At 41.4% G+C, this 27,464-nt stretch overlaps 1 protein-coding gene across 2 annotated transcripts in view; it reads right to left on the reverse strand.

The window, feature by feature from the left end:
* Positions 1–8,647: 8,647 nt before the first annotated feature.
* LOC141148190 (cysteine-rich protein 1-like) overlaps positions 8,648–27,464 on the reverse strand; it is a 126,194-nt gene continuing 107,377 nt past the window's right edge. Inside the window, exons 2-4 of one of the 2 annotated variants that reach the window (XM_073635511.1) lie at positions 27,062–27,156; positions 19,895–19,949; positions 8,648–8,829 (exon numbers count right to left, since the gene is read on the reverse strand). In XM_073635511.1, coding sequence (XP_073491612.1) covers positions 8,744–8,829; positions 19,895–19,949; positions 27,062–27,156 — 236 coding nt within the window. In that variant the 3' untranslated portion in view covers positions 8,648–8,743. Of the gene's footprint in view, positions 8,833–19,894; positions 19,950–27,061; positions 27,157–27,464 lie in introns of both variants that reach the window. The other variant, XM_073635437.1, reaches the window with a different exon arrangement.

Consider the following 27,464-nt stretch of genomic DNA (forward strand, 5'->3'; position numbering starts at 1 on the left):
GATTAGGCTAGTATTTTCTGTCTTTCTATTGTAAAGGCCAAGCACATGACAAAACATGAATTTATTTACAATAGTACAAGAGTAATGGAAATACTTTTGATCATTGTTAGGGATGAGCCGAACACCCCCCTGTTCGGTTCGCACCAGAACATGCGAACACCGTTAAAGTCTATGGGACATGAACATGAATAATCAAAAGTGCTAATTTTAAAGGCTTATATGCATGTTATTGTCATAAAAAGTGTTTGGGGACCCGGGTCCTGCCCCAGGGGACATGGATCAATGCAAAAAAAAGTTTTAAAAACGGACGTTTTTTCAGGAGCAGTGATTTTAATAGTGCTTAAAGTCAAACAATAATATCCCTTTAAATTTTGTAGCTGGGGGGTGTCTATAGTATGCCTGTAAAAGGGCGCATGTTTCCTGTGTTTAGAACAGTCTGACAGCAAAATGACATTTCGAAGGAAAAAACCCATTTAAAACTACTCGCGGCTATTGCATTGCCGACAATACACATAGAAGTTCATTGATAAAAACGGCATGGGAATTCCCCACAGAGGAGCCCCGAACCAAAATTTAAAAAAAAATGACGTGGGGGTCCCCCTAAATTCCATACCAGGCCCTTCAGGTCTGGTATGGATATTAAGGGGTACCCCAGGCCAAAATTTAAAAAAAAAATGACGTGGGGTTCCCCCTAAATTCCATACCAGACGAAGGGTCTGGTATGGATTTTAAGGGGAACCCCGCGCCAAAAAAAAAAAAAAAAACGGCGTGGGGTCCCCCCAAAAATCCATACCAGACCCTTATCCGAGCACGCAACCTGGCAGGCCGCAGGAAAAGAGGGGGGGACGAGAGTGCGCCCCCCCTCCTGAACCGTACCAGGCCACATGCCCTCAACATTGGGAGGGTGCTTTGGGGTAGCCCCCCAAAACACCTTGTCCCCATGTTGATGAGGACAAGGGCCTCATCCCCACAACCCTGGCCGGTGGTTGTGGGGGTCTGCGGGCGGGGGGCTTATCGGAATCTGGAAGCCCCCTTTAACAAGGGGACTCCCAGATCCCGCCCCCCCGTGTGAAATGGTAAGGGGGTACTTACCCCTACCATTTCACTAAAAAACTGTCAAAAATGTTAAAAATGACAAGAGACAGTTTTTGACAATTCCCTTATTTAAATGCTTCTTCTTTCTTCTATCTTCCTTCATCTTCTTCTGGTTCTTCCTCCGGCGTTCTCATCCAGCATCTCCTCCGTGGCGTCTTCTATCTTCTTCTCCTCGGGCCGCTCCACACCCATGGCATGGGGGGAGGCTCCCGCTCTTCTCTTCATCGTCTTCTCTTCTTCTTTTCTTCTCTTCTCTTCTTCTCTTCTTCATTTTCTTCTCCGGGCCGCTCCGCACCCATGCTGGCATGGAGGGAGGCTCCCGCTGTGTGACGGCGTCTCCTCGTCTGACGGTTCTTAAATAACGGGGGGCAGGGCCCCCGGTGACCCCGCCCCCCTCTGACGCATGGGAAATGACGGAACTTCCCTGTGGCATTCCCCGTGACGTCACAGGGAAGTCCCGTCAAGTCACCGTGCGTCAGAGGGGGCAGGGTCACCGGGTGGCCCCGCCCCCGTTATTTAAGAACCGTCAGACGAGGAGACGCCGTCACACAGCGGGAGCCTCCCTCCATGCCAGCATGGGTGCGGAGCTGCCCGGAGAAGAAAATGAAGAAGAGAAGAAGAGAAGAAAAGAAGAAGAGAAGAAGAGAAGAAGAGAAGAAAAGAAGAAGAGAAGAAGATGAAGAGAAGAGCGGGAGCCTCCCCCCATGCCATGGGTGCGGAGCAGTCTGAGGAGAAGAAGATAGAAGACGCCGCGGAGGAGATGCTGGACGAGAACGCCGGAGGAAGAACCAGAAGAGCCAGAGAGAACCAGAAGAAGAAGATGAAGGAAGATAGAAGAAAGAAGAAGCATTTAAATAAAGGAATTGTCAAAAACTGTCTCTTGTCATTTTTTAAATTTTTTAGAGTTTTTTAGTGAAATGGTAGGGGTAAGTACCCCCTTACCATTTCACACAGGGGGGGAGGGCCGGGATCTGGGGGTCCCCTTGTTAAAGGGGGTTTCCAGATTCTGATAAGCCCCCGCCCGCAGACCCCCACAACCACCGGCCAGGGTTGTGGGGATGAGGCCCTTGTCCTCATCAACATGGGGACAAGGTGTTTTGGGGGGCTACCCCAAAGCACCCTCCCAATGTTGAGGGCATGTGGCCTGGTACAGTTTAGGAAGGGGGGCGCTCTCTCATCCCCCCCTCTTTTCCTGCGGCCTGCCAGGTTGCGTGCTCGGATAAGGGTCTGGTATGGTTTTTTGGGGGGACCCCACGCCGTTTTTTTTTTTTTTTTTGGCGCGGGGTTCCCCTTAAAATCCATACCAGACCTGCAGGGCCTGGTATGGAATTTAGGGGGAACCCCACGTCATTTTTAAAAAAATTTTTGTCCGGGGTTCCCCTTAATATCTATACCAGACCTGAAGGGCCTGGTATGGAATTTAGGGGGACCCCCACGTCATTTTTTTTTTTAATTTTGGTTCGGGGTTCCCCTGTGGGGAATTCCCATGCCGTTTTTATCAATGAACTTCTATGTGTATTGTCGGCAATGCAATAGCCGCGAGTAGTTTTAAATGGGTTTTTTCCTTTGAAATGTCATTTTGCTGTCAGACTGTTCTAAACACAATAAACATGTGTCCCTTTACAGGCATACTATAGACACCCCCCAGCTACGAAATTTAAAGGGATATTACACTTTTATTGTTTGACTTTAAGCATTATTAAAATCACTGCTCCTGAAAAAACGGCCGTTTTTAAAACTTTTTTTTGCATTGATCCATGTCCCCTGGGGCAGGACCCAGGTCCCCAAACACTTTTTATGACAATAACTTGCAAATAAGCCTTTAAAATTAGCACTTTTGATTTATCCCATAGACTTTTAAAAGGTGTTCCGCGGCATTCGAATTTGCCGCGAACACCCCAAATTGTTCGCTGTTCGGCAAACTTGCGAACAGCCGATGTTCGAGTCGAACATGAGTTTGACTTGAACTCGAAGCTCATCCCTAATCATTGTTTTTAATATTTAAAAGTTGAACTCCAGGCAGGTATTAAAAACACATTAGAACAGCTTTGTAATCATTAATACATAATTTAATATATTTTTTTTAAATGCACCAGAATTTGACCTGGTATCAGCCTCTTGCAGTCTACTGCACAGGAGAGCTAATAGAGGTGGAGGGAGAAGCAGCATGAGGAGCCAGTTAGGTGGCTTTTAGTAAAAAAGAGCATATTAATATATAATAGCTAATGCTAGCTCTAGCAACATGTCATATGTAACTCCTGTATTTAAGGATGAATATGCAACATGTTGCTAAGCAACCCCCCCACCCCAGAGTTGCCTCCCCGTGACAGCATGCAGGGGTTCTTCTCCCCTGCAGCAGCTGTCAAGTCTAAAATTGCTCTGCCCTGCAAAGCTGCATCATTCATGCGTTGAGATCTGTGAATAAATAAACTACAAGTCCCATCTTCCACCGTGGCAGCCTGAGTTATAGTTCTCAATGGAACACAAATGCGGTAATCAGCACACTCATAGTCCAATAATGCTTCCTCCAGCTCTGTACCTGAAAATCTGTATAGAGGTATGGTTAGGGAGCTGGAGGAAGAATTTGCTGGAGGCTGACATTGCACTCGCAAACCACTGTGGGTGCAATGCTTTGCAGACTTATCTAAAAAAATAATAAACTTAGCAGTTAAGCATACCAGTTCTGCAGCATTTTACGTAAGTTTTTTTTTTTTTTTTTAACAGCAAAAGGTTTATTTATCGTTCTTTTTTAAAAAAAATAAAGATATTAGAAAAGTACAAAAAAAAATGCTTTCATGATATTATAGCATATGCCTTGCATGTGGTCTTTAGAATCAAATTTGTTGCATATGTTATTAGGCTTATTTAATAGCATAGCACAAATATTGCTTTTAGTAATGTACATAGTTGTCCATAGTAACTCTCACAAGTTTCCAAAAGTCACTTTATAGGTTCCATCAGTGCTCCACAAACAGTGGTTTGATAGCATCCTGTGGATGTCACCTCCAAGGAAATGCAGTCAGAACTTGTCTAACCGAGCACCGCTTTCATGTAATAATACATAAGCAAGAAATATAAAATACTTGCTTTAACTGGATATAAATATTTGAAGCTGAACTTTAGGCAGATATGAAAATCACAAATGAATGCAACTCTGTAATCATTAATACATCATTCATTCTCAGTTCACACATATGCAATGCCAGACATCTCATGTGATTTGCACTGTATTGCTGTGCACATCACATACGATGTCTGTGTGATGCAAATTTAGCCATAGAGATTGAATGGATGAAATCGCATCACATTCGCACCAAAAAGGCGCAGGACCCTTTTTTAGATCTGCACTGGAATCAGATTGCATGGGTATTCACACCCATGCGATCCAATTCCACACTTCGCACTGCATTCTGCTGCGTTCTGCCGACTGATTTGGGGGTGTCATTAACTTTCTATTGACACCTGATGCGGTTCACAGAAAACAGTGGGAACTGGCTACGAGTTAGATGTGATGCGGAAACCCGCACAGGATTGTGAACCCTCATCGCATATGTGTGAACTCAGCCTCAATGGGTTTTTTTCCCGGTGGGCCGATTTCTGTATTGCCAACCGCCCGTTAATTTACGGGCAACCCGTAAATTTCAGCCCTTTTTCCGGCTGCCCGTAAATGTCCATTTTCCATGCCCGTAAAAATATGGCTGTGGGCCGACAAAGATACCGCACATGCGCCATTCTGAAGACTCCCGGACCATTTTCAGGCCAGGCGGGTGCATGCACAGTGAATAGGTGATGTAATATTGCCGTCTGGCACCATTTTTTGAATGGACGGCACTGCTCAGTCTTGGAACAATGACAATGTAAGTAAGATGTATACAGATGTATATATATATATATGTGCACCATATAGAGAGTGTTTACTTTATTGCAAGGAGGAGGTACTGTCACCTTTTTAGTGCTGGTGTCATTTGTTAAAGTACATGAGCCCCAGACAGATTACTGTCCACATTCTCTGACCACCTCCTGTACCATGTTCGCATCCTCTGACCACCTCCTGTACCTTGTCTGCATCCTCTGACCACCTTCTGCACCATGTCTGCATCCTCTAACCACCTCCTGTACCATGTCTGCATCCTCTAACCACCTCCTGTAACATGTCCGCATCCTCTGAGCACCTCCTGTACCATGTCCGCATCCTCTGACCACCTCCTGTACCATGTCCGCATCCTCTGACTACCTCCTGAACCATGTCCGCATCCTCTGACTGCCTCCTGTACCATGTCCGCATCCTCTGACCACCTCAGTCAGACGTGTGTGGACTGTGGAGAGAAGACTATAGGGTAAAACCAAAGCCTTCAACCTGGAGCCGGCTGACTGAGCCCTGCACGGTGCACCCGAGAGGAGGTCAGTGACAGCATCGTCAGGCCAGTCTGAGGGGGGGGTCACTGATGTAATAGGAGAGTAAATACAATAATGTAAGGGGGCACTTATATCAGTAACCCCACCTGCCCCCCTTACCCTAGTGCAGTGGTTTTCAACCCTGTCCTTAAGTATTCCCAACAGGCCATGTTTGCAGGTTTTCTTTTATCTTGCACAGGTGCTTTAAATAAGAGTCAATGGCTTGGTATTTTGGACAGCTATTTTATCTGAGAAGTTCCCAAAACATGCCTGTTGGGGGTACTTGAGGACAGGGTGGAGAACTTCTGCCTTAGTGTATTCACTTTGCGGAAGGTGGCCTTCATCAGCGTTCCTGCATTCTCCTTTACATCAGAGTCTGCAGGATTCCCCCTTACAGTGCAGGGGGGAACTCTGCGGACCCTGATGTAAAGGGGGACGCTGATGTAAAAGGCAATGCTGCAGACACTGATGTAAGTGGGAACTCTGATGGTCACCAGAGCCCCCTTACATCAGAGTTACCCCTTAAATCATGATCTGCATCTGATCTTGCCCTGTGATGCCGCGTACATACGATCGCACATTCCGATAACAAAATCCATGTTTTTTTTCTGACGGATGTTGGCTCAAACTTGTCTTGCATACACACGGTCACACAAATCTTGACGGAAATTCGGAACGTCAAGAACGCAGTGTGGTACAACACATACGACGAGCCAAGAAAAATGAAGTTCAATAGCCAGTGCGACTCTTCTACTTGATTCCGAGCATGCGTAGAACTGTGTGCGTCGGAATTGTGTACACACGATCGGAATTTACGAGAATGGATTTTGTTGTTGGAAAATTTGAGATCCAGATCTCAAATTTTGTATGTCGGAAATTCCGATGGAAATTGTCCGATGGAACCTACACACAGTCGGACCGACAACAAGCTCCTATCGAACATTTCCCGCCGGAAAATCCTGCAGACTCTGATGTATGGGGGAACTCTGTGCTGGCTGGGTTATATTAACCTGGCCTTTATGTAAATGGAGAAATATGTTTTTTGACTTTTGTTTAACTTAAACACATTACTAATAGCACCAGCTACATGTTTATTGTTTAACCACTTCCATAGGGGCCTATTCTGGCACTCCTCTCCTACATGTAAAAATCATCATTTTTTTGCTAGAATATTACCCAGAACCCCCAAACATTATATATGTTTTTTTTGCAGAGACCCTACTTTTTTTGTCACACAGTATTTGCGTAACAATTTTTCAAACACATTTTTAAAAAAAAAAATCAGTTTCATGAATTAAAAAATAACAAAACAGTAAATTTAGCCTAATTTTTTTGTATAATGTGAAAGATGATTACGCCAAGTAAAAAGATACCTAACATGTCATGCTTTAAAGTTGCGCACACTTGTGGAATGGCGCCAAAATTTGGTACTTAAAAAGTGACAGCCTGTCAAAGTAATGGCTGCGCGGCTCGCACAGCCATTAATTTGAGCACCGCTGTACAGCCTATAAAAGAAATTAATAGAACGGCTAATGGCCAGTGAAGGGGGTGGGTGGGAGGGGGCTTGGGTGGCCATCTGTGTTGGCCTGCCAGCTGGCTTGGGGGGGTGGGTTTGTCCGGCCGGCTGGTATGGGAGAGATAAATAAACCATCAAGGGGTTAGTATGGCGCACAATGGGTGTAGCCGAGTACATATAACTAAAAATGGTGGGGGGAAGGGGGTGGGTTGGGGGTTCCTGAGAGGGGGAACTTGGTGGTGGTAGTTAATGTTTCACAAGTTCAGGTGTTAGTTCATGTAAGGATAAATTGATGCTGAATAAATGGAAGGCAGCCAGTCTATAAAAGCTAGAAGAAGCTCTGGAACAATAAAAAAGAAAGAAGGACGGCGCCCTCTAAGTGCTCTTAGAGGGCCCCATCCTTCTTTCTTTTTTATTGGTATGGGAGAGACCTTTCATCAGCACTGCCCATCACTTCACTTCATAGTGCGCAACCTGGCTCAGCCAGAGCGCCGCTGCATTGCTGAAAGGCAGCCAATGGCTGTGCAGCAATGCTGGTTTCTGAAATTCCAGCCAATGAGGCTGTAGCAATGCTCCTGCATGACATTAGTCCCCCCACTTCACGCAGTGATGTGAGAAAGAGGAGAAAAATGACAAAGGAGAATAAGTGAAATAATAAAATAGATGAGTGAGGAGTTAGAGTATATTTTCAGATATAACTGTTTCATCTATTTATGACACCTGCCATTGAAAGGAGTGTAACTTACACATGTCATTTTAAGGGCGTCTGTAATGTTGGAATGCATCTTTTTCTCTAAATAAAGAGTTTTTCAAAAAAAAGCCGTTTATAATTACAGCGGAATGTTTTTACTTATGTTTTCTTGCACAATTGCGTGTAGTTTATATATACTGTTTTTATGTGTGTTTGCAAAATTAAAATGGGCCAGTCTGGATGAAGCCCAGGGCCAAATGTTTTTCCCAGTTTAGCCCTGGAGCAGAGTGACATGGAGATGAGCTCATAAGTGTGCTGCTTCTCTTTTTACTGTCCAATCACAGGATGGGGTGGGAAGGAAGCCTGTAAGTGAAAATGCAGCAGAGATCAGGCCACCTTTGCTATTAGACAGGACTGTGCTGTGAGAAAGAACAATGTAAATCTCAGGAGGACTGGATGGGCAGAAATACAAATCCTTTGGTGGGTAAACAGCTTTCTCATATGTATTTCAACTGTGCATTAAGCTGTTAGCCTGGAGTTCAGTTTTAAACAAATATATTTGCCATTTCTCATATTTAGGGCAACTACCTAGCCTACCACTTGTATTATTTAATAGCAGCTGACAAAGGATAGTACTCCATTGCACTGCTGTTAGGAAAGTTTTGACGCTTTAAGTGCATTGAGTAGTTCCAAAACTGCAAGACACATTATTACTGATTATATTATTGAATATGTTTCTTTTTTTACATTCACAATACCACTTTTCCTTACATGTAAGTTAATAAAATATTAACTATTGTCTGCTTGTATCTATATTTTGAAACAAACAACTTAGTAACATTTTAAACACATGTCTCAGAAATGGAGCAATAATAAAGACAGAATGATATGACATTTACAACTAAATACAAAAAAGGCCTATGTTTACAAATGTCATTCTCTGGTATTCCTTGTACATTTTATAAAACAGGATTTATTGATCAAGACACCATAAAAAAAAAAGAAAAAAAGAGAAACATGCTCAGGATTAATATCACAGTTCTTCCTTATTTGCTCTGGTTTTCTTTAGCTGTTGTTGAGGAGGAAGTAGATGCTTCTCTGCCATAAGAATTACGAGATGCTGGACCACGTGCTGCTATAGAAAAGAAATCAGAAAATATGGATTTCTGCAACAGGCATAAAGGACGCATTTTGCATTTTACATCTATATCTATATATCTGTATAGCTTTCAGTTAAATAAAAGTTGTACCTAAATACTTCTATTTTAGGACTTACTGTGGACCTTTCATTAAATATATTTTGGTATATTCAGTGTGTGCACCCTTAGAATTGCGTAACTTACAGGAATCAATTACCTCTCAGAGACAACAGCACGTTTGACAATGCTTTTATCTTTTGCAAATGAGATCGGCAACAAGAGATTCAGGCTGGGTTCACATTATCTGCAGAGCGGATCGCAGCAGGGGGTCCGGTGCGTCCATGTTCACCATTTTAGATCCGAATTAGGGATGATTTATTACCTGAATTCGGACCTGAAATGGATCCAAAGATGCATCGGACCCTTTTCCAGTGCGCTCTGAGGCCGCCCCGGAGATGTGTGAACCAACTCCATTGAGAGCCGGTCACACTCTCCTGTCATGCGAATTGGATGCGGGGAACCCGGCCTAAATCTAAAAAGAGATTAGTACTACCCATCTATTCATATCTGAAGGATTTTTCCATATAGCAAAATGTTGCTTCCTTCATACAGCCAATCAGGTTAGGAAAAAATCTATTACCTTATATTCTAACAGATTGTTGGAATGGACAGCAGATTGCTGCATATTTAGTAAGCCACTTCTTTACTGCTGGTTCACCATGGACGCACACTCTGCTTTCCTGTGCGATTCAAGAGCATTTCAGTACTGTGTGTTTTTCAGCCCACTTATTTGATTGGACTAAAATCGCACAGGATCGCGCCAAATGTAGTTCCTGCACTGCAACTCGACGGAATGGTACTGCGGTACCATGTGATCTGGTGCAGGCAGACTTACCTCATTTGCAGTCTGCATTTGGGGTGCCATTAAAAATACATTGACACCTGCAGCAGATCACGCACCAGTGCATTTTATTTTTCAGTGTTTTTTATTGAACCATATTGCATAGTACAGGGTGAAAATAGTATCTGTCATAGATTGACAATGTAAAAAAAAATCACTCAATTAAATACAAGTGACAGAACATAGTAATAACAAGTGAACGGTAGAAAGATATTATTGCTACTTATCAGGCAAGGGTATTGTCCAACCTCCCCAGACACCCCACATGGGATCAAACTGCACCAAGGGGGGAGGACAACACCCTATCCGTCAGTGTGATTCTTTTTTTTTTCTTTTTAAGAACGTAGAAAGTAAGGGAGCACAGAAACAAGAAATAGAGCATATGAAGAATGTGAGTAACAAGAGACACCTGTTGGAAATGGAGGTAATATAACATATAGCCCTTCTTTTGTTGTAGGTAAGAACATGCTAAAATAATCGTGTAGGGCACTTATGAGGGTAGATAAGGTGCCCTTGAAGGGATAGGGAAGGGATGGGGGAAAGAGAATGAAAGAGAAAGACCATATGTTAGACATCATGAAAGCTAGGTCATGGTAAGGTCATATTGTACAAGTTTTCATACTTTGACCGTGCATTTTGAGTTGGATAGCCAAATGTTCCATTTAGTTCTAAATGGCAGGAGCTTAAGGTTGTTGATTGCCAGCAATTTCTCCATTTCACACTGATGGTTGAGAGTTAAGATGGCATCCGTAGGAGATGGAGAGTTCGGTGTGTTCCATAGTCTTGTGATTGTAAGTTTCGCTGCTAACAAAAGTTGTATAACTACTACTCATAAATTGGGTGGAAATTCATGGATTTTTAGATGTAGTATGGCTAAGTCCGGAGTGGGGGTCTACCCGTTGGATGTGTATATCTGAAATTATAGAGAAGATTTTGTTCCAGAAGGATCGTACAGATCTACACGACCAAAGGATGTGGTATAGTGTGCCAGATTCTCCACAATTCCACCAGCAGAGGGCTGATTGAGTGGAATAGAATTTAGAGAGTTTGTAGAGAGTGTGGTACCAAGAGTGTATAACCTTTTGGAAATTTTCCCAATGGTTTACACATCTGAATGATGAGTAGGTGGTGGAAAAAGCTTTATTCCAGCAGATGTCAGTAAAGGTCTTGCCTAGGGTTTTTCCCATTTGATAATAGTGGTGGTCTTGGAGAAGGAGTTTTGGTCATTATAGAGATGATAAAATAACGTGATTCCTTTTATTGGAGAAGTAGGTTCCTGGAAGAGTGCATATATCGAAGCTGGTAGCTCTAAATATAAGGGTAAGGAGTGTTTCAGCAGAAAGGATCGGATTTGTAAGTAGGGGAAACAAGCTGAAGAAGGAAGACTAAATCGGGAGGACAAATATTCAAAATTGTGGAGGGAAGTGTTCTGATATAAGTGTTTCAAAAGGGTAAGGCCGTTGGATGTCCAGTGAGTTAGGTTAAGGCAAGGTATGAAGTGCTGGAGCACTAATATTGGTGTAGGAATTTTGCAGAGTGACCCATTAAGTGATGGGGAAAAAGGGAGCTCCGACCACAATTTAATGGAGATTTAAATTGTTGGGATAAGGGAGGTTGGTATTGGGGCTCCCATTTTTATGGCAATGAGTGCTAATTTAAGATTTTTTTGTGGAATAGCAGTGGATTCCATGAGGGTCCAAGATTTATGTTTGGAAGGGGTCCACCAGTATTTAATCTGGTCCATTACACATGCTTTATAGTAGGCTAGCACATTGGGAACTCCCATTCCGCCTTGTCTTCGATGTTTTAGCATAATAGTGAGGGAGCATCTAGGAAGTTTGTGGTTCCAGATGTATTGTGTAAAAAGTTTTTGAACCGAGGAGAGGAAGGTATTTGGCAGTGGGATTATTAGGGTACGAAATAAGTAGAGGAGCTTAGGAAGGATCAGCATTTTTAGGGTCGCTATTCTCCCCGCTGTGGACAATTCTTGCGATTTTAGGTAGGATAGTTGTTGGGGTAGCTATTCTAAAAAAGGCTTAAAGTTGTGTTTATAAAGTTGTGAGGAGTGTGGAGTCAGTTGAACTCCCAGAAAGGACAGAGAGTGAGGAGACCATTCAAAAGGGAAGTTATTGGTTAAATAAGTCTGCATAGAGGTCAGGATGTTGATGCCTAAGATTTGGGATTTGGTGGCGTTTTATTTATATTATGATATCGCACTAAATTCAGTTAGGATTTTCTGTGTCTCAGATAGTGACGTCTTAGGATTGGAAATCATGAGCATGGCATCGTCTGCGAAGAGACTTATTTTATGTTCTTCGCCCAATACGGAGATTCCTGTAATGTTAGGGTGGGACCTAATGCTCTCTGCCAATGATTTCATAAGGAGTGTAAAGATGATTGGTGATAGGGGGCATCCCTGTCTCGTTCCATTTGTTATTTGTATTGGCTTGGAGGCGATGCCTGAGGTAAGAACGATGACGGATGGGGTGGAGTAGAGGGATAAGATGGCTTTCTGTATCCAACCCGTTATTCCAAAGGTGTTAAGTACTGTTTGAAGGTATCCCCAGTGGATCCTGTCGAACGCCTTCTCCGCATCTAAGGAGAGAAGCAGAGAAGGCGTTCGAGAGGATCCAGCCTGTGAGATTAAGTTGATAAGACGTCTAGTACCGTCAGGGGCTTGGCAGCCATGGACAAAGCCTACTTGATCCGGGTGGATGAGGCATGGCAGAATTTTCTGTAGTCGGAGTGCTAACAACTTGGCATAAAGTTTTACGTCCATATCGAGAAGGGATATGGGTCTATAGTGTGCAGGATTGGTAGGATCTTTGTTAGGTTTTGGGATTGTCACAATTACTGCTCTTAACATTTCACATGGAAAGGTGCCAGAGGATGAAGCAAGATTGAAGACTGATTGCAAGCAGTTTCTGAGGAGAGGCGTTTGTAGTATTCATTTAAAAAACCGTCATCTCCTGGGGACTTACGATTGGGTAAGTTATTGATTTGTAAGCAAATTTCTTGAATTGTAAACGGTTGTGATATGGAGTCAGGTTGGTTTTCAGTAAGGTTAGGGAGTTTTATTTTACGTAAGAAAGCGTTAATAAGCTCAGATGATGGTTAAGGGGTGGAGGTTTCATTACGAAGGTCATAAAGGGACTGGTAATAATCAGCGAAAGTATTAGCAATATCTTTTGGATTAGATAGAGTTTTGTGGGTAAGGTGGTGGGTAAGAGAAGCTATTTTTTGTTTCGCCTGTTTTGCTTTCACTTTTCTAGCTAACCAAGCTCCCGCTTTATTATGTAGGCCAGAATAGCTGGCTTTAAGATATTTAAGGTTGTTTTCGTGCTTATAAAGGAGGAGAGACCGTAGCTGCTGTCTATCTTGTAAAATGGCTTGTGTAAGTTGAGGGTCTGGTTTGAGTTTGTTATCTCGCTCTTTTAGGGTTATGGCGTGGAGTAAGTCTGCAATCTGCTTCATCCTCTGCCTTTTAACATAAGAGGCCATTTTGATTAATACTCCCCTCATATACACCTTATAAGCATTCCACAAAGTGAATCTATTCATTTCAGGGGAGTCATTGTAATTATAGAAGTCGTGATGTTCCTGCATGATCTTTTGGTACAGTACCTTGTCCTCTAGAAGGGAGGTGTTTAGTCTCCAAAGTGGGGGGGGGGTGTTACGAAGCTTGTCATCAAATTGTAGGGTGATCGGGGCATGGTCCAACCAAGATATTGTGCCAATGCTTGCGCTCAGAACATTTTGAAGCGACCTTTTATCAGTAAAGTAAAAATCAATACGAGAGTAAGAAGAGTATGCAGCTGATAAGCAAGTGAAGTCTCTTTCGGATACATGTAGGCATCTCCAGATATCATACAGTTCATATTTGTGGAGTAGGGGAACAATGGAGGAGACCGGTTTCCTGACAGAGGTGGTGGAATCCAAAGAGGGGTCCAAAACTGTATTGAAGTCTCTACCTAGGATAAGGGTTCCCTGCATTACTTCCGCCACTTTAGTAAATAATGGAGCATACTGTTTAGTATTAGGAGCGTATAAGTTCATGAGCATAAAAATTACCTGGTTTAGTTTGCAAATGAGGATAATGTACCTTCCTTGGGTGTCTTGAATGGTACGAATGTGGCGAAAAACGACTGAATCCTTAATGGCAATAAGGACTCCGCAGGCTTTTTTAGGACCATTGGCCAAATATAGGTGAGGGTAACGTTGGAAGTTTAATCGAGGACATTTATGGTTGGCAAAATGGGTTTCCTGAGCGAAGATTACATCTGCTTTGAGGGAGTGGGCTTCTTTCATCAATGCAGTGTGTTTAAAGGGGCTATTGAGGCCTTTCGAATTTAAGGACATAAGGTTTATAGACATAGTAGGAATCAGTTATTTGCTGAGATGTTGTGTAGTGTACTTATATTATACCAGTAAAAATGAGGGATAGAGTACCTGTAAGGTGGAGGGTTAGGGTTCTGACAAGTAGAGCCATGGATGGCATTGGAATGTGTGTAGCTCGGAATTGGCACAATGAGTAGCAAGGCTTTGATGCCATTGGTGAGCGTCTGTAGTAAGATCAGTAAGCCTGGTCCATTCAACATAGGTGATGTATCATAGGTGGTGACTGGAGAAGTAGAAAATACTAGAAAAAAGAAAGAAGAAACAAACAGGGACAACATGTCCATAAAAAAAAAAAAATCCTGTCAAAACGCAGGTACAATGGGCAGCCGGATCTGCTGTAGTATCCGGGGGTAATCAGCCAGTAGTGCATTGCACTAGTTATCAGAAGGGAGATACAACTGAGTGGACTCCCTGCCTCACGCTACTGAGGAACTTGTGGTGGTAGGGAGAGGCTCATGGTTAACCGGGGAGTTTGATTAGGTCCATTCTGTTTCCAGACGTTCTAGGGGGGGTTGAGCAGGCAGTTGTGCATCTGGAGGAAGCAATTGCCATTGCTTGAAAAGTTGTATGCCCTTTTCCACAGTGTATATTCGGAATATTTTGCCATTCCACATGACAAGTAGTTTCGTGGGGAAATTCCCATTGGTATACTACATTGTTGTTGCGCAAAACTTTTGTAAGCGGAGTGAGTTTCTTTCTGTTTGCTGCTGTTTGTTGAGATATATCTGTGTATAATGAGATACCAGTAAACTCCTCTGGCACTACAGGGTTATGTTTAGCCGCCGCCATTGCTCGTTCTTTTACATGGTAGTAATGGATATGTGCCAGGGTATCCCTGGGTGCTGTGTCGGGTAGAAATTTGGGCTTAGGAATGCGGTGGGCCCTGTCAACACATAATTCAATATCGGTCAGAGAAGGTATGAGAGCTTTCATGAGGCGTTGGACAAAGTTGGTTAGTTCATTAGGTGGAATAGATTTGGGTATTCCTCTAAATTTAATATTCTTCCACCTCGAGCAGTCTTCTAAATCTGCAATTTTATTTTGGAGGCGTTGCATCTCAGATTCCTGATCAGTATATGCATCGACTAGATCGTTATGTGCAGTATAGAGATCCGCCATTTTTTATTCTAAATGCTGAATTTGGGTGGTGTGCGTTTGCACAGTATCGTTTAGAGGGGCAAACATGTCCGAGAAGTCATTAAATAATGATCTCCAGAGGGACAAAAGCATGTTCTTCATAGTGCTCTCTGAAATGTTTTGATCTGAGGCCGGGAATGCATCTATCAGAGGTTCTGTATGTTTCCCCTGTGTGGAGGCCTATGACAGGACATGCTGCAGCCCAGGGGAGAGTTCATCTCCCTCCCTACGCTGCCTTGTTTTAGCTGGGCTGCGTGTAGTGGGGGTGGAGGGGGGTGAGATCTCTCCCATCTCAGTTTTGGAGTTAGGGGCATGACTCACTGTGCGCTGGCTGTGAGGGGAGTGGAGCGTGTCTCTGGAGCCGGGATAGAAGCCCGTGAGGCGTTGGGGCTGTTTTTACTGCTTCCTCCTCTTGGACATCTCTTCTACGGGGTGTTCGTTAGGACCGTGAGCCGTTTGGGGTCCTGGGAACCTCTCCCGTATTGCACTGTGTAGCTGATATTAGCGTGAGGCAGCGGGAGCTCTCAGCTATGTGGCCATTTCCTCTGCCGGCCGGACACCCACCAGTGCATTTTAAAAGCAGTGTGGGAAACATCACGGAATGCAGGTTTCCAGCACCACATTCTGGTGTGAATGGGCCCTTATAAGTGTCTAAAGAAGGAATTGTATGTTACTATTGCATTTAATCAAATTTTAGCCAGTTCAACTCTCACACCTGTGGACTCCTGATGTGCTCAGAGCAATTTTTCCATTTTAGCTATGGCCTATTGATTTATCGATAACATTACTTAAAGCGGAACTAAAGTTAAAAAAAAAATACTTTACAGGAAGGCTCTTTATTGCAGAAGAGACATGCAATGATGTACCTGCATGATTGCAATATCCTGCAAATATCCTGCAAAATGTACACTGAACTGCTCATGCGCTGCTTCTTTTACATTTAGTTTACATTTCTGGCATAGTGCCAGTGTGCAGGGATGAATTACTCCTGCACATGTGCCATCCAATCAAGATGGCTGAAGATGGGCACCCGAAAGAAGCCAGGGCGAAAATTCTGGCTCCGGCGAGGTCAGAAACAGAGATAAGAATTATTTACCTTGACATAACAAAGTAATATAGTACATACAATATATATATTGTGGATTGAACAAGGCTTTCTTTTGGCAATATTGATTTGAAAATAATAATTTTATTCTATATGCAATCTATAGATAAAAGACTATAGATAAAAACAAATACAAAAATATTTAGTTTGGACAGTATTAGCCTAAAAAAAACAACAACTGTGTCTCTCAGTAAAGGTGCATACCCCCCCCCCCCCTTTTTACCCATCATGTATAATGCCTGCAGACACTGGGGGAGATTTACTAAAACTGGAGCACTCAGAATCTGGTGCAGCTTTGTATGGTAGCCAATCAGCTTCTAACTTCAGCTTGTTCAATTCAGCTTTGACAATACCTGGAAGTTGATTGGTTTCTATGCACAGTTGCACCAGATTTTACACTCTCCAGTTTTAGTAAATCAGCCCCATTGCTCTATGAGTGTCAAGGAGCTAATCTTACTGCTCCTTTGTAAATAAAACTGACAGAATTGCAAGAAAATGTGGCTAAAGAGTCAGAGAGGCTAGGCATATTTCAAACGCCCAAATCCATTTCGCTTAGCTTTTCTTGGGTGCTTGTAGCATAACTGATTGATGGTCCAGCACAGGTAAGTAAATGAAAGGGAGAATAAAACTAGTACATGCAACACAGTGAGCTCTTCTTTTAAATAACTTGCACTAAAGGTTCAATATACTGTTTTAAAGTATATAAAAAGCTAAAACTTTTTTTTTATTTTGGACTGGGGAATAAGGATTAAAACCCCTGACAGTTTTTTTTTCTTTTGCCATCTTTGGCCCATTCAACAGAATTTCTTTCAGTTCCAGGCCTGTAGACACAACAGGAAGCAAGAAGAAATCTTTTCAAAGTGGACAGTCTCTGCATTGGAAAGAGGACAATTTCTCCATTGGAAAGTGGACAGTGTTTCCACTGGAAGATTTCATCTTTAGTTGCATTCTGGTGACAACTGAAAATGTTCAATTTCCCATAATTTTCTGTCTTGGTGAAATATAGAGAGAGTAAATCCGCCAATCCCCTACTCTATCTCAAACTCAAAAACGTTTTGGCTTTAGATACACATGAACCTCCCTGGTGGTATGATTATGTCAGATTTTTGCGTCTCAAAGCAAAATTGTATTGCATAGAAATATGGCAGTTTATATTGTAGGCCTGTAATTCTTAGGAATAACTCACTTAAATCTGTAAAACAAGAGTCTAGTAGACATCCCAGGTATAATAAAGTTTGAAACACGAAATCATAAGTTTTAATATAATAAATAACGATAAATAATTATAACAAATAATAATATAATAATAATAAAATGTATTCAATAATGTAATAAAAAAAAAACCACTGAAATGTGCTCAGTTGCAGAAATGTCACTGTCGTTGCTTTCAGTGTTTGAACACAAATCACTATCGCTATCACTATTGCTCAATTCTGCAAGTGTTCTAATTTACTATCGCTGTTTTCTAGCTGGTCTAGAACCACTTTTGACGTAAAAGGACGCTTTTTGGTTGCCATGGACAATCTCAAGTTTCCAGGCAGAAAGAACAGTATATATAATATAAAACTGCATGCAGGGCACTGGACAAAGCACTAGGGACAAAAGGGATGTGAAATAATTTGATAAAGTAATGTAATCTGTAAGATTACAGTGTACTGTATGTGTTATGTTTTTTTCACTTTTTGAATTTGATGCCGGGCTCCGTCCCCGTGCGTTGCGACGCTCGCAAGGAACGGAGCCCGGCACACAGTACATTGGGCAGAGGACACAGCCCGCACACACAGCGGGGAGACATTGCAGGATCCTGGGGACAAGGTAAGTAACTTTCCCAGGATACTGCGATGCAATCCCGAGTGTGGCTCAGGGTTACTGCTTTTGGAAATAAAAATTCAACCTGAGCCACACTAGGGATTACCGCCAGGGAGGTTAAGCCCCCGTTCACACCGGTGCTTGTCATGTGATTTGACAATTCAAAATTGCATGACAAGGAACCATTCAAACTGGTGCAACTTTTACTTGCACTGATTTGAAAAAGATTCCTGCATTATTTTTTGGCGATTTCATGTGTGTCTTGCATTTGCATCTGCGCCTGAAATCGCACAGATGTCAGTAAGCCGCACATGAAACCGCACTGACCGGCGACTTTGAAATGGTGGATAAACAAAGGTAAAGGTGCTGGTGCTACAAAACATCATACATGAAATAATTCAACATAAATAATGCTGCAAGTGAACCATGTGCAAATGGCATACTAATACAGTCTAAAGTGACAATCCCAACACCATAAAAACTATATATATAGTTTGATGTATCTTCAAATAAATGCTTTACCACAAGTGCTCATGAGGTAGATGGCAACTCGCCAAAGGTTTGGATGGATGAAGAGATCTGGACAGCCGCACAATTATATTTGTCTTTTATTTGTAAAGCGGGATCATGGGGTACATAGGGCACCACTGCGGGTGGTACAGAACAGCAGCTGACGCGTTTCACTCTTACATGAAGTGCTTACTCATAGCTAAGACTGAGGATGTGGGAGCAGACTCCACCAGAGACACATAGAAGAGCTCTTATGGTGTAGTAATGGTGGAGCCTGTTCCCACATCCACCCCCAGCCTTTGTCGGAGGGGGTCCCACAGTGGAGAGATGTTTACCCAGGATCTGGTTCATTCAAATAAAGCACATTTTGACCTACCTTAAAAAGTGGTCAAACACCTTTGGAGAGTTGCCATCTACCTCATGAGCACTCGTGGTGAAGCATTTATTTGAAAATACTAGAATAATATACATGTTTTTACGGTGTTTGGATTGACACTTCCGACTGTATTAGTATGCTATTTGTACGTGGTTCACTTGCACCATTATTTATGTTGAATTATTTAATGCATGATGTTTTGCAGTGCCAACACCTTTACCTTTGTTTCTCCACTAATCAAGCTCATACCTTTTTAAAGGGACAGTTACATGATCTAATATCACTTCAGGTGCCATTACCAGCCATAATTTTTTTATAGAGTTTGAAATCGCGCTGAAGTAGCGTGATTTCAAAGCCACATTCAGTGTGAATCAAGGCTAAGTGACACTGATAAATGAATATACATTGACCTATTTAATAATAAGATCAATGCTAAAGTGCACATTAGAGCAACCTGTAGCAAACATTACAATTTCTTTTCATAAAAAAATGATCACTGAAAGTAGAATCCGATTGATCTTTTTGGGTTATTACATTTTATCTTGTTATATAAAGTCCATAGTAATGCTCATTTGAATATTTCCAATTTTCATCAAAAAAGGAATATAGTAAGTTCTAATTGTTATGCCATTAAAAACCGCAGTGCGGCTCTTGAAGGAATCATCCACTAGAAAACTACATAGCTGATTGCTGTCATTCTCAGTGGGTGACTGGAGAGCTGCTTTCAGAAGTCACTTACAGGTGTTTATGTACAGAGTCACACATTACTATCTCTGCTGCAAGCTTCACTGTAGTATAAAATGAACAAAAAAGGAATCTTACCTCGTGGTCCAAAATGCAAAAGATAGCAGTTATTGCAATATGGCCTGTCATCATACTGAAATAAAGGCAAACATTAGAATACAGACACTTTTTAGACAGACAGACAGAGCACTTTTTAGATTTTATCTCAAACTGCTGTCAACTCCTACCCATAGCCTGGCCCAGATTAATTTGATCAAAAGAACCATAAAATGAGAATTATTAGATATGATCAGTCTTTGATACTGTATGTACTGTATATTCATGTACCATTTTCAGAAGTTATTCTTTCTGAGCTTATCAATACAGCAAAGAGACATACTGTAGTACTATGTAAAATATATTTATTCTATACTGAGAGAAATATGGAGCAGATATTGTTGACCCCCTTCTAAAAATACTAGTTGCCCCTGATGTTATTGTTGCAGCAAGTTAGACTGTAATACAGAAGTCCTCAGCTTAATATTTCAGGCATGTTACTTAAAAATGTTAAAGCTCAACTAGGTGCATCGAAACAAAAGGTGTGCAAAGTTGTACAGTTTCTTTTCTTTAAAAATCAGCCACATCTTGAGTAAATAAGCCCTGTGTCCTGCCAGTATGCTGTAAAAAAAGGACCCTTATTCAATGTGTAGAAGGAGATTTCAAAACAATGTCAGCAATGGTAGCCTCCATAATCTTTCACTACAGTTTTCCTTTATATTGGTATTATATTGACCTCTATATTTCAATGCAGGGAACTCATCACATGCAAACACACTGCAACAAAGGAGTCCATAAAGTGATAAGAAAATCAATGAATCCCACAGTGCATTTAAACATTCACCAAAATGGTATGTGAATTTCAGAGAAAGCCTCCACCTCATAGTAAAAAATAGGTTGCACTTTGTGGGATCATACCATTAATATTTGGTTGCCGCACTACGACTGGATATCAAAATGCGTGTTTACCTTTTCATAGAGATAGTTGGATGATATTATAGCTAATCTGCTGTTGTGCTGTGTGTAATCATCTATTGTCAAATTTAGAACAGCATAGTTAGCTATTGGATCTCTATTTATTTCTCATATGTGTGGGTATTGCCATTTTTGAAAATGGAATATTGCCGATGTTGACTGCCCAAAGCTCAGAACGAGGTGTGGTTGCTATTTGTATTGTATTTATTGCGGTGAGTCAGTTTTCCGCCCGTGCCCCAGGACGGCATTTTGTGAGGAAACGCATAGGGAGGAGCAGCGTGCTGACATCACCGCGTTTGCACAGGTCCCGATAGGACGGGCTGCTATATCGAGCCGACCGGCTTATCTTTTTATGCAAGTTTTTGACACTCTTTCTTGTAAGTGCAACCTATTTTTTACTATTAAAAATGTCTAAAGATTTTACACTATGGAAGCCTTATTTCTTTTGGTTTTTATGCGATCGGGCCCTTCCTGAGTGGTGGATACCTGGCAGTGTGATCTCCCTGGATTAACAAAGGCCCTGGCTGGGTTTGCCACAAGTGGGAAAGACCTCCTATAATAGGAGGTCTTAAGGAGCTGGTAAGGGCCATTCATATGAGGTGGAATTTTCTCTAAAATTCACATACCATTCTGGTGAATGTTTAAATGCACCGTGGGATTCATTGGATTTGCTATCACTTTATGGATTCCTTTGTTGCAATGTGCTTGCATTTGTTTGTTTTTCCTTCATTATTTATGTAGCGCAACTTTATTTTGGACTGTTTGACTTGTGCTGTGTGTGTGTCTCACAGGAAAGTTGCTTCTTTTTGATTTTTGATATTCACTTATATGTTTATTTTTAGTATTTTTCTGGTTCATGAAACTACGGGGTTTATGAAACAATTTGAATGATTAATGGATCTATAGTTAACATGTCTTACATTTTTTTTTTTACACCTGCTAAAAAATTTAGCTTTTGCTGCAATACCAATCTTCTCCCCAGCATTGTCCAATAACTGGGGCTTCACTTCAAGGTTAAATGACTTCTAGTATTACAGCGCTTTTCCCTCTGTCTCCATGTCTTGGGGAGAGGGGAGTCAAATAGGCGACTTTAAATGTGCCACAAGGAAGACATAGACTGAAACTTTCAATAAAACATCATAAAATGTTTAATTTTGGAATAAATTTTTACCCATAGAGGTTGATTTACTAAAACTGGAAAGTGCAAACTCTGGTACAGATGTGCATGGTAGCCAATCAGCTTCCAACTTCAGCTTGTTCAATTAAGCTTTGACAATAAAACCTGGAAGCTGATTGGCTTCTATGCAGAGCTGCACCAGATTTTGCACACTCTGGTTTTAGTAAATCATCCCATGTAGGGGTTGTTTTACTAAAACTGGAAAGTGCAAACTCTGGTTCAGATGTACATGGTAGCCAATCAGCTTCTAACTTCATCTTGTTCAATTAAGCTTTAACAATAAAACCTGGAAGCTGATTGGCTTCTATGCAGAGCTGCAGCAGATTTTGCACACTCCAGTTTTAGTAAATCAACCCACATAGGGGTTGTTTTACTAAAACTGGAAAGTGCAAACTCTGGTTCAGATGTACATGGTAGCCAATCAGCTTCCATGTTTTATTGTCAAAGCTTAATTGAACAAGCTGAGGATTGGAGAATTGAGGATTCTGGGATTGGAGAAGACACCTCTTAGGAGGAAACACGTTGGGTGGAGTCAGGTCTGTGATGAAGCTGTTTGGATGTCATCACAGCAGAGGCTTCAACATTAAGCTGGGTATTACATGCTTTTATCTCTTCATTTCGTGCAAGTGCATTACCCATCTATTAAATAAATGTTAACAGATGGGTTGCATTATGAGAACCTCTTCTTTATTATCTAGAGTGTTGGAGTCTATCTGGAAGGTGTATAGAGGCTTAATAGGCACTGGAAGCTGGGCTGTCGAGTCATCCACAGGCGCCATTAATTAGAACAGTATTCTGTTGGCTTTGAGCATCGGCTTTCTGGATAAACACATGCGCTTATGATCTCTATAATTGAGATCATTTGGGTCCGTTAAGAGGCTGCATTGCCTCACGAACACTTTGAAGCACCTTTGTCATTGATTATTTACAGCAAAGCACATGAGCACTTTTCCCAGCACCTTTATATATGGACTTCACTTTTTGCACATATGCTATTATGAACTTTTGAATCATTTTTAATCACAACTAAATGAATTTCACATGTTATGATGATTTATGTATTCTTGCACCTAGGATTTACATTAATGAGTAGTATATCTTTATAGAAGTGCATCATGTTGTAGATGTGAACTTTTATTCAGTCATGCATTGCACAGTGTGATTTTTTTATATTTAAGGAGACAGCACACTTTTTTCAAATGTATTTATGGTCACTTTTAACCTGGTATTTTTGTGTAATTGAGTGCCGCAGTCCCAACTTTTTCTATTTACCAAGCACGAGTGTTTATTTTTACTATGCAGAGCTGCACCAGATGTTGCACACTTTCGTTTTAGTAAATAACCCCATAATGTCTTTGTTTTCAATAGCTCCTCCTCCCAGCTGTTCAGTTGCTATTATCTTGGTTGTAATATATTACTATTATGTTGTTGTTAATATCTGATGTATCAGTATTGTCTTCTTAGATAATTACTGGTCGCATTTATAAGGCGTGGAGCCTAAAGAAGCAAGTTTTTTTTTGGAAAATTTCTTTTTATTGAAGAATTGAATTGTATAGGTACAAAACATAGCCTTTGGGCATCCCCTGGCTAACAAATAGATATAAGTGAAATCACTAAATAACACATCCTATCAAATAAAAAGAACAAAACATTCCATACACTTCTCTAAGTTGTTCTATAAATTTATTTCAAGCATTAATGAATTATAAGGAGATTGCTGTTCCCTCTCAACCATCAGGAGAACATTAACTCACAGTTGGATTCATACCTGAAAAATGTAACGTGAGTCGCTGCAGAGGCGTAAATCCATATATATCTTAGGCTAAACCTTATCTGGGATGAATGGATTCAGTCTATGGACACCTGATCATCAACAGTATAGTCTGAGTCTGTCCACAAATGCCAGACCTGCTCAAATTTTTTGGGGCAACCCTGAGACAAATATGTAGCTTTGTATAGGGGTACGACCCTATTGATTAGAAGGCCAAATAAGGGGCCATAGCTGATTTCCACTTGAGCACTATCGCCTTCCTGGCATAAATTAATAAGAGACCCAGTACTCATCACCCAATTAACGGCCAAAGCATCAACTAACCTCAGGAGCCTGAAGAAGCAAGTTTACTGGAAAATGCATTGATCCGCTACGTCATTTTGGAAGCTCCATTCATGCACCAATTTATCATGATTACATATGGCAGCTATATCTTTGTGACTCTTATGATGTGTTAACTATGTAATAAAGATGTTGAATACGATTAATTGAAAGTTTCAGTGCATGTCCGGATGGATGGGGAGGGTTAGTTATTTTTAACTGTGGTTGGAATTGGGCTTTAATGACTGTTTAAATTCAGCTTGCTGTTGAAATTAATATGTCTGGTTTTCAACCAGGATTACAGATAGCAGCTAACAAGCACAGATCTGAATGTCTAAATGTACTTTATCAGATCAACAATGACTGTAATTTGTTACATAGTAGGTGTGGTTGAAAAAAAGTCCATCAAGTCCAACCTTTGTGTGTGATTCTAAGTCAGTATTACCTTGTATATCCCTGTATATTGTGGTCGTTCAGGTGCTTATCTAATAGTTTTTTGAAGCTATCGATGCTCCCCACTGAGGCCACCGCCTGTGGAAGGGAATTCTACATCCTGGCTGCTCTTCCAGTAAAGAACCCTCTACGTAGTTTATGTTTAAACCTCTTTTCTTCTAATTTTAACAAGTTGCCACGTGTCTTGTTAAACTCCCTTCCACAAAAAAGTTTTATCCCTATTGTGGGGTCACCAGTACAGTGTTTGTAAATTTAAATCATATTCGTTCTCAAGCGTCTCTTCTCCAGAAGAGTTTCTTCATAACTAATATCCTCCAGAACCTTTATTAGCTTTCTTGCCCTTCTTTGTACTTGCTCCATTTCCAGTACATCCTTCCTGAGGACTGGTGCCCAGAACTGGACAGCATACTCTAGGTGCAGTCGGACCAGAGTCTTGTAGAGTGGGAGAATTATCGCTTTATCCTTGGAGTTAATCCCTTTTGTTTACCCCATCCTCCAGGTTGTTTATGAATAAATTAAATAGGATTGGTCCCAGCACAGAACTCTGTGGGACCAACTACCCACCCCTGACCATTCCGAGTATTCCCCATTTATCACCACCCTCTGAACTCCCCCTTGTAGCCAGGTTTCAATCCATGTACTCACCCTATGGTCCATGCCAACAGACCATATTTTGTACAGTAAACGTTTATGGGGAACCGTGTCAAATGCTTTTGAAAAATCCAGATACACCACATCTATGGGCCTTCCTTTATCTAGATGGCAACTCACTTCCTCATCGAAGGTTAATAGATTGGTTTGGCAAGAATGATTCTTCATGAATCTATGCTGATTACTGCTAATGATATCATTTTCATGACTAAAATCTTGTATATAGTCCATTATCATCCCCTCCAAGAGCTTGCATACTATAGATGTTAGGCTAACTGGTCTGTAATTCCCAGGGATGTATTTTGGGCCCTTTTTAAATATTGGTGCTACATTGGATATGCTCCAATCCGCTGGTACCATTCCAGTCAGTAGACTGTCAGTAAAAATTAGGAACAATGGTCTGGCAATTACTTACTGAGTTCACTAAGTACCCTTGGGTGCAAGGCATCCGGTCCTGGAGATTTATTAATGTTAAGTTTCCCAAGTCTAATTCTAATTCTGTTCTCTGTTAGCCATGACGGTGCTTCCTGTGACGCGTCATGAGAATAAGCACTGCAGTTTTGGTTACTAAAGCCCCCTGATTCCCTCGTGAAGACTGAGGAGAAAAATAAATTCAATACCTTCACCATCTTCCCATCCTTTGTAACCAGATGTCCTTCCTTGTTCTTTATAGGACCAATTTGATCGGTCCTCCCTTTTTTTACTGTTTACATACTTAAAGAATTTCTTGGGATTTTTTTTGCTCTCCTCCGCTATGTGTCTTTCGTGTTCTATCTTAGCAGCCCTAATTGCACCCTTACATTTCTTGTTACATTCTTTATAAAGTCTGAATGCTGATGATGATCCCTCAAACTTGTATTTTTTGAAGGCCTACTTCTTTGCTTTTATATGCATTTTTACATGGGAGTTCAGCCATCCAGGACTTTTGTTCACTCTTTTAAATGTATTACCCAATGGAATGCTCTGGCTAATGCCCTTTTTTAAAATGCTCTTAAAGTGAACCCATCTCTCCTCCGTTTTCTTTGTTCCTAAGATTTTATCCCAATTTATGCCTTCTAGCAAGGTTCATAGTTTAGGGAAGTTGTCTCTTTTGAAATTCGGTGTCTTTGTATTCCCCTTATGTTTCCTATTTGTGTGATTTATACTGAAGCCAATTGACCTGTGATCGCTGTTTCCTAAATTGGTCCGTATTTTCACATCCGTGATCAGGTCTGTATTGTTAATCGGTAACGCTTTTTTTTCTAGTTGGTGCGTCTAAATTTAGGCCCAAGAAATTGTCCTGCAAGACATTTAGGAACTGGTGAGCCTTAGACGAATGCGTGGTTACCTCCTCCCAGTCTATGTCTGGAAAATTAAAATCCCCCATTATGATGACACTTCCCATCCTTGCTGCTAATCCAAATTGTGATAGGAGGTCCACCTCCGCCTCCTCCCTCAGGTTAAGGGGCCTATAGCATACTCCCAGTATTATTTTCCCCTTAGCTTCATCCCTTTGGAGCTCTACCCATAAGGATTCCACCTCCTCCCTAGCTCCCTTAGTGATGTCATCTCTCACATTCACTTGTACATTATTTTTGATATATAGACATACCCCTCCCCCTTTTTACCCTCTCTACCCCTGCAATAAAGGGAATACCCTTAAATGGTTGCCAGCCAATCATGATAATTGTTGAACCAGGTCTAAACCACCAACCACCTATATATTTGCTATATGCCACATTTTCATTTCCAGCAAACACAGATAATAACTATCAGGGAGACTTTGACATTTTATTGACATTTTTAATTAACAAAAACTTTCATGAAATACATATGTGATTATCTCTTGAAAAGAATTATCATCATGGGTTTGGTGACTTACCTCAGCATGCTGCCCTGCAGTAAGTTGTCTTTTACACTGAAAGCATTTAAGGCAAAGTGGATGGTAATCTTTTCCTAAAGAGCGCTTTCTTTCAGCTAATAGGGAAGAAAGTAGAAAAAGTATGAAGTGTATGAAGCCATAATAAAGACTAAGCTGTGCTCATAGTTAAAGAGAAACATTGACTTTTCCCTTTCATGGCAAAAATGATAGTATGTGCACAGAGCCCACCCCCTCAGTCACGTATACTTACCCAGCCACAATTCCTCACCACTAGGGATGAGCTTCGAGTTTGAGTCGAACTCATGTTCGACTCGAACATTGGCTGTTCGCAAGTTCGCCGAACAGCGAACATTTTGGGGTGTTCGCGGCAAATTCGAATGCCGCGAAACACCCTTTAAAAGTC

The sequence above is a fragment of the Aquarana catesbeiana genome, linkage group LG01 (assembly GCF_042186555.1).
Source record: "Aquarana catesbeiana isolate 2022-GZ linkage group LG01, ASM4218655v1, whole genome shotgun sequence".
NCBI lineage: Eukaryota > Metazoa > Chordata > Amphibia > Anura > Ranidae > Aquarana > Aquarana catesbeiana.